The sequence below is a fragment of the Henckelia pumila genome, chromosome 2, assembly GCF_033568475.1.
Source record: "Henckelia pumila isolate YLH828 chromosome 2, ASM3356847v2, whole genome shotgun sequence".
Lineage (NCBI taxonomy): Eukaryota > Viridiplantae > Streptophyta > Magnoliopsida > Lamiales > Gesneriaceae > Henckelia > Henckelia pumila.
In genome coordinates this window covers 22,512,108-22,518,785 of record NC_133121.1, presented here as the reverse complement: position 1 = coordinate 22,518,785, position 6,678 = coordinate 22,512,108, and the positions used below count along the sequence as shown (strand labels likewise).

At 38.8% G+C, this 6,678-nt stretch overlaps 2 protein-coding genes across 2 annotated transcripts; one reads left to right on the top strand and one right to left on the bottom strand.

Moving 5' to 3' along the window:
* The first annotated feature begins 990 nt into the window (after window positions 1–990).
* Window positions 991–3,014, top strand: LOC140879632 (exocyst complex component EXO70B1-like). The gene has a single exon (XM_073283432.1). It carries the CDS (start codon window positions 1,039–1,041, stop codon window positions 2,812–2,814), a length of 1,776 nt encoding a protein of 591 aa, XP_073139533.1. The 5' UTR covers window positions 991–1,038; the 3' UTR covers window positions 2,815–3,014.
* Window positions 3,015–3,225: 211 nt separating this feature from the next.
* Window positions 3,226–5,686, bottom strand: LOC140882244 (GDSL esterase/lipase At2g31540-like). The gene is made up of 3 exons (XM_073288114.1): window positions 4,984–5,686; window positions 4,286–4,541; window positions 3,226–4,056 (listed from the first exon to the last, which is right to left on the bottom strand). The coding sequence occupies exons 1-3, from the start codon at window positions 5,584–5,586 to the stop codon at window positions 3,866–3,868; spliced, it is 1,050 nt and encodes a 349-aa protein (XP_073144215.1). The 5' UTR covers window positions 5,587–5,686; the 3' UTR covers window positions 3,226–3,865.
* Window positions 5,687–6,678: the final 992 nt, after the last annotated feature.

Genomic DNA, 6,678 nt, shown 5'->3' with positions numbered 1-6,678 from the left:
GGGCAGTGCTCGAAGGATAATCTAACAGCCTCGGGCCTGTACACATCACATGATGTGATGTGCAAAAAGGCCCGAAGCCGATGAAAGTAGTACTGATTTGCCAGCATTAGTGGTGTTCATATTTCAGATAAAACCGAAAAAATCGGAAATCCAAACCGAAAAAATCAAAGATCGAACCGAACCGAAAATCGTATTTTGTAATTCGGATATAAATATTAAAACCGAAGTTTATTTGGTTTGATTATGGATTATATATGTCAAAATCGAACCGACCGAAAAAACCGAAATTAAATTAAATTAATGTTTTTTTATTTATATTATATATATTATGAGATAATATTTAGTGAATGAATAATCATTTTGAATAATTTTTAGTTGATTGTTGTTTATTTAATTCATTGTTGTTGTTTATGTAATTTTTAGTTGATTGTTGTTTATGTCAGTCATTTAAACTTTATTTTTAATTTTTTTACTAAGAAATCATGTAAAAAACATATTATATTTTACAATGTATTTATATTATTAATTTTAATAATTGTATCAAAATCGGAATAACCATATCAAAATTTGTTTTTTTTTTTTTTGAAAATATTATAAGACTTTGGTTGGATATTTGTCTTTGTTTTGTTTATTATTTTTTATTTCTTCACTATATGACTATAACTTTAAGTTGTGTGTTGGTGTATTTAAATTACATGTTTCATGAAATTTATGTTTTTTTTATTGTGTTATGTATTATTAATGATAAAATCGACCAAACCGAACCGAACTGAAGTAAAAAGATTTGAATTCGGATTATATTTTTCATAAATCAAAAACCAAAAAATCTAACCAAAATTAGATAAATTAAAATCGAACCGATCGATGAACACCCCCTAACCCGTCTAGACTTTCCCTTCTTTAGAAAGGATATCAAAAGTCAAACCAACTACACGTTTTTAAATAGTAAAAACGACGACTTCTTCAGGTCAACTTCCATTCCATCTTAGTTCAAATTTCAAGAATCGGACAAAGCAAAGCAAACTCCAAACTGCAACAATGGCGGAAAATGGAGATGAGAAACTGATAGCCGCAGCCCTCCAAGTAGCGAAAACTATCGGCCCGAATGATGCCTCCAGTGACGAGATTCTCAAGATCTTCAACGGAAGACTACGGGAGAAACTCGCCCACGAAGACCCCCGCGGCCTGTTGCAAACTTTCAGCACTCTCCACCGTCAGATCTCCCGTTACCTGTCTTCAGACCGCCCCATCTGGTCCAAGTCCGCCGATTCCTCCTGCTTTCTCGACGCCGTCGACCAGTTAATCTCCGTTATCCGTGATTGGACCCCTTTCGCCGACGACGGAAATGTCTCCTCCTGTCTCGACCGGGCCGAGTATTTGCTCCAACAAGTGGTGTTCCGTTTGGAAGACGAGTTCAAGACCATTTTCGAACGCGGGTCTCAATCTTTTGACTTGAATCATCCCGAATACATGTCTTCCGACGAAGACGATGAAGAAGAGATCCCGGTGGCGCAGCCCATGAAGGATTACGATTTGGTTTTAGATCTCTTGCCGGCGGGTACAACGAGGGATTTGAACGATATTGCGAAACGTATGGTGGTTGCAGGGTACGGAAAAGAGTGCTCCCGCGCCTACATCTCGTGCCGGAGGGAATTCATGGAGGAGAGCTTCTCGAGGTTGGGGATGCCGAAGCTGAGCGCGGAAGAGTTTCAGAATATGCAGTGGGCTCAGCTGGAAGATGAGATTGAGAAATGGACCAAAGCCATTACTGTAGCCCTTCGAATTCTTTTCCCCAGTGAGCGCCGCCTCTGTGATCGAGTATTTTTCGGCTTCTCGCAAGCTGCAGACATCTCCTTCATGGAGATCTGCAAGGATTCCACTATTCGCCTCTTGGATTTTGCCGATGCGGTGGCGATGGGGAGCCGGGCGCCGGACCGATTGTTCAAAGTGCTGGATGTATACGAAACGATAAGGGACTTGATGCCCGAATGTGAGTCCATTTTCTCTGATCAATACTCTATGCCTTTGTGGAATGAAATTGTTACCATATGGAGGAGATTGGGGGATCTTATAAAAGAGATCTTTGTAGAGTTGGAGAATTTGATCCGTAGTGACCCGGCCAAGACCGAGTTTCCCGGTGGAGGATCCCATCCCATTACCCGATATGTGATGAACTATCTACGTGCTGCATCCCGGTCCCGGAAGACTTTGGAACATGTTTTTGAGGAGAGTGGTGATAATTCCTCTTTAGGGGGGCATATGGCATGGATTCTGAAGCTTTTGATGAGTAATTTAGAGGCGAAATCCAAGATGTATAAGGACCCTGCTCTCTGCTCTTTGTTCTTGATGAACAACGGGAGCTACATCTTACAAAAAGTTGAAGATAATGAGTTGGGAACACTTTTAGGTGATGATTGGATCAAAAAACGCACGGTGAAAGTAAGGCACTACCTCTTTAGCTATCAAAAGAATTCGTGGGGTAAGCTTTTGGATGTACTGAAGGTTGACAATATTTCTGTGTCACCAAATGAAGCATCCAAGATTTGGAGAGAAAAGTTGAAGATATTTAATTCTTTGTTTGAGGAGATATGCCGCATCCAGTCGACTTGGGTGTTCTATGATGAGATATTGAGAGAGGACTTGAGGATTTCGGTGACCGAGTCTTTGTCACTGGCGTATCGAAATTTCATCGGCAGGCATGAGAGTGCTTCGCGCCTAGGGGTGAAACAGGATCGGTATGTAAGGTATAGTGTAGAAGATATTGAGAACGGGGTCAATGAGTTGTTTCAAAGGCGTGGCAGTGGAAGAAAGTGAAAGTGAATCGAATAAGAATATGGTATCCTGTGTCATAACACACACACACACACACACACACACAAGCTATTGCTTCTTAAATTATTGTTGTGTTTCCTTGTATCCTTTTGCACTCTATACAACAATGTAACATAACTTGTGTCACAATAGAAATCTTGAGTGTTCTTAAGATGCGATTTAATCATTCACAAAGACTCAACTGAATTCTGTTAATTTGAGCTACACTTAATATATACTGTTTTGAACTTCTGTGTGTAACTGTATCATCGATTCATAGCATGTTTGTGTTGAGTTATAGTTGGACCGTAGAGCTAATCAGAATGATTAGACAGCACTGATGCACTATAAAGTCATGTAGCTAGTAAAATTTTGTGCAATCTTGTTGGGATTTTGACATCCAAATGCCAAGTTTTATTCGGTTCTTTCATTTGTAATTCTTCACTAAAAATTTGATTACAGATGTTTATCTGAACAATGCTGTTTTCCTTGCCAGAATTTTTGACATCTGAGTGCAACTTTTGTGTGTGTAGATTCCTTGACCATTGTCTAGTTGTTCAATACCCTCTCTCGAGGTCGGTTTGTGGGAGGAGTTTCATGTGATTTGCTTAGGCACCTGGGTTTAAATTATTTTGGTAATCCAGGAACCCATGCAAAATAGTTGCAAGAGCAGTTTACTGTAGAGAGTTCTGCTGCCTCGGATAGTCAGGATTCATAGAAGTTACTCGTTAGTACTTGATGTTCTTAATATTCAGAACTAGAATTGGTTTTCAGTATTCTAATAGTGAATGACTTTGGTTCATGAATTCGGGAAGAAACATAAGTCATGAAAAGCATTAACGCTTGAGACTTGGATAAATTAGCTTTACTTGGGATCGAAGCGAAACATGGCCTGGAACACTGTGTTCACTTATGATACAGGCAGAAATAAAATTGTTGTAAAAGTTTTGAAGATTACAATAAGATCAAGAAGGAATTTCGAAGTGTTGGATTCCCTGGAAGCTGATGAGATTTTCTTGATGAAATTTTCTTGTCACACAACGGGCGATCTGTGCTACGAAAACTCGGGGAGAAGTTCTAGTGTCAGGTTCAAAGCGAGAAACCGGTAGGTCGACTCGCTCGGATGAATGCTATCCCAGAACATGTACTTGGACGGATTCGAGCAAACTTGAGTTAATCCATTACACAGAGGTCCTGCTTCCAATAGTCCGCTCCCGCAGCACCCTCTTCTAATTTCCTCAAATCCTGCAAACACAAGTTAACATTTCTGCATGTCAGTGTTCGTACTAGACAGACGTATTTGATATGATATTTGCTACTGTCTTGAATGATACAGCTTGTTGTTATGGACGGCCGTTTAAATCTTATAAACCATATAGCAGCTCTGTGCGTGACTTTCGATTGTCACACCATGTACTCGGGTCCACTACAAAGCCAAACTAAGGAACAACAGCAGATTTTGAAGCACTGTTACCATATTTATTTGGGTTGTTCATCATCTGTATCATAGGACTGTATATGTCTGCATACAAGATTTTGCTCCCCTGAAGCTCTGCCTGTATCCGTGGTAGCAGGTTTTTTAGTTTGCCGTTGTAAGATTCGGCATCTTTATTCTCCGTGTCAATGCAACTTCTGAGCAAATGCGATTTAGCCGTCATCTGTATCGGCAGGCAACCTACTGGAGGAAGCCCGGATACAACCATTTTCCGGCACCCAAGATGATACAGTTCCTGATCAAATATTATTGCAATATAAATAATAATTAAAGATTTCACGATATAATATAATGCCATGAAATTAATGTATAATATTATTTCTGAAGATATGAGACAACACAAGCCATGCTGGTGGATATATATTTCAGAAAATCTCAATGTAGTGTGGTTGTGGGGATAATAACTGGTGCACATTTACGAGTTGTAGATATTATTAATAAGGTACTGCATGGTATGTGGTCCAAGATAGAATCGTCTTTCTTTTCGTCGCCTCGCCCTCATGTTGTATTTGGATCGATGTATTAATTATAATTGCAATGAGTTTCAAATCTCAACATGGCTCAAAACACTTGCTCAAATTCAAATCTTTCCATCCAAACGCAAGAGCAAATAATTTTCAGAGATAAAATAAAATAAAATAATAAAGTAGTTGAAGAGAGTGGGGGTGAGCATTAACCTTAACCAGTTTGTGCAGTTTCTTGAGCAGGAAATCTTGATACTGGCTGATACTAAACTGAAACCTTCTTGTGGGCAAATCATAATAGTTAAAGATGAAGTCATTTGTTCCTGCGCTGACCATAACCAAAGCATTGCTCACAATTCTGGAGGCCCTCTCTTCCCCAACGATATTCTTGACTCTCTTGACATGATCTCTCAAGTACCCCGGCTGCTTGGACACCGGTATCGCCTGCGAAACCACCGAGGTCAGCTCGTCGTACCCTGATCCTGCCGACGCAAAGCTCACTCCGGTGAGTATTTCGTCGTCGGAAAGATTGGGTTGCAAGAATGGAGGGACGCTTTCCTTGAGGCCTAGCCTCGATGCCAACATGTCGGGTATGAGTTTTCCGTCCGAAAGTCTACCTGTCGAGATTTTTCCCGGGAAATCCATCCCATACGGGGGATGATCACCTCTGAACAGGGTTGTTATGTAGTTGTTGTTGCCAGCATCCACCGTGGAATCGCCGAAAACAAGCATGGCCGGGAACTTCCGAGCCGCCATTTCGCCGTTGCATAGTTGTACGATGATTGTGAGCAAGAATAAGGTCATAGGTGGTGCCATTGCTCGGAATTAACTACGTACGTTTTCGTGGCGATTGTAAGAAATAAAGAAAGATTGTGCACATTTTATACGAAAATATTTTGGACTGTTACAATGTGTAAAGAAGGAAAAAATGTGTAGGCTCTGCTGTTTCCATTGATATTTGTTGTATTTGGATTTTTGTGTGTTAGCCTCGTGAATTTTTCTTTTGTTTTCTTTTTCGGGATGGATTGGTACCCATACAGACATACATATGCATGTGTACGTTATGTATATATATTTTGATCGGTCACTGACACCAACTACCAATTGTAATATACTTTGCTTATCTTATATTCTAATATTTTTTTAAAAAAAAAAAATTGTAGCTACTAAATTGAAGCCAAAGATAGTCTAAGCAGCTAAGGGAGTAAGATTGACTCGTCTTATGGGATCTGATTTTCAGAATGATTTTTACTAAATTTGTTTAATTATCTGATTGGTTGCAATAAATTTGTGAGATTTTGCCATTTGGGCGTCTTTCAAATTTGAAATTTGTTTTGGGTTTCAACCAGATTCAATTCTTACTTTATCGAAGAGATGAGATGTTATTCTAAAAATATTGTTCTAAGAATGCATCCAAAAATGGATATTTATTCACATACGCATGCACGGAATCCATATTCTTTTGGAGTACGTGAGGAGAAATATTCACTTTAGATATATCTTTCGGATATTACTCCAATAATTGCATGAAATTTCAAGCTCGTATTTTTGTATTTATACAAGAAAGGTTATGCAAAACAGGAAGCTCCGGGAGCATCTGAGGCCAAGCCTTAAAGCTATGCAAGCTGCTTTACTTAAGCCTAAACAATAGTCTTCAACTTTTAACATAATTTTAATAGTTCAAATAATGTACGATATATATAATAAACATAAGATCACGTGCATGAAGTTTATATAAGGATAGGAAATGAGCTCAATTTTTTTTTTTCACGGGAATAGTTTCAGATAGTCTAAAAGGTCGTATCTAAAAACTTTAATATAATTAAAAATAAATTAAATTTTATAATATTCATACTGAAAGCTAACGCATGCATCTCAATTAATGCCCATATTAATTGTATTCATATT

What these genes read in the sequence shown, in the direction of transcription:
- LOC140879632 (XM_073283432.1), top strand. Translation starts at nt 1,039, where the DNA reads ATGGCGGAAAATGGAGATGAGAAACTGATAGCCGCAGCCCTCCAAGTA.
- LOC140882244 (XM_073288114.1), bottom strand. Translation starts at nt 5,586, where the DNA reads ATGGCACCACCTATGACCTTATTCTTGCTCACAATCATCGTACAACTA. An exon ending in AACTGCACAAACTGGTTAAG is followed by an intron (nt 4,542 to 4,983) that starts GTTAATGCTCAC and finishes ATATTTGATCAG; the next exon opens with GAACTGTATCATCTTGGGTG. An exon ending in GAACAACCCAAATAAATATG is followed by an intron (nt 4,057 to 4,285) that starts GTAACAGTGCTT and finishes TTGTGTTTGCAG; the next exon opens with GATTTGAGGAAATTAGAAGA.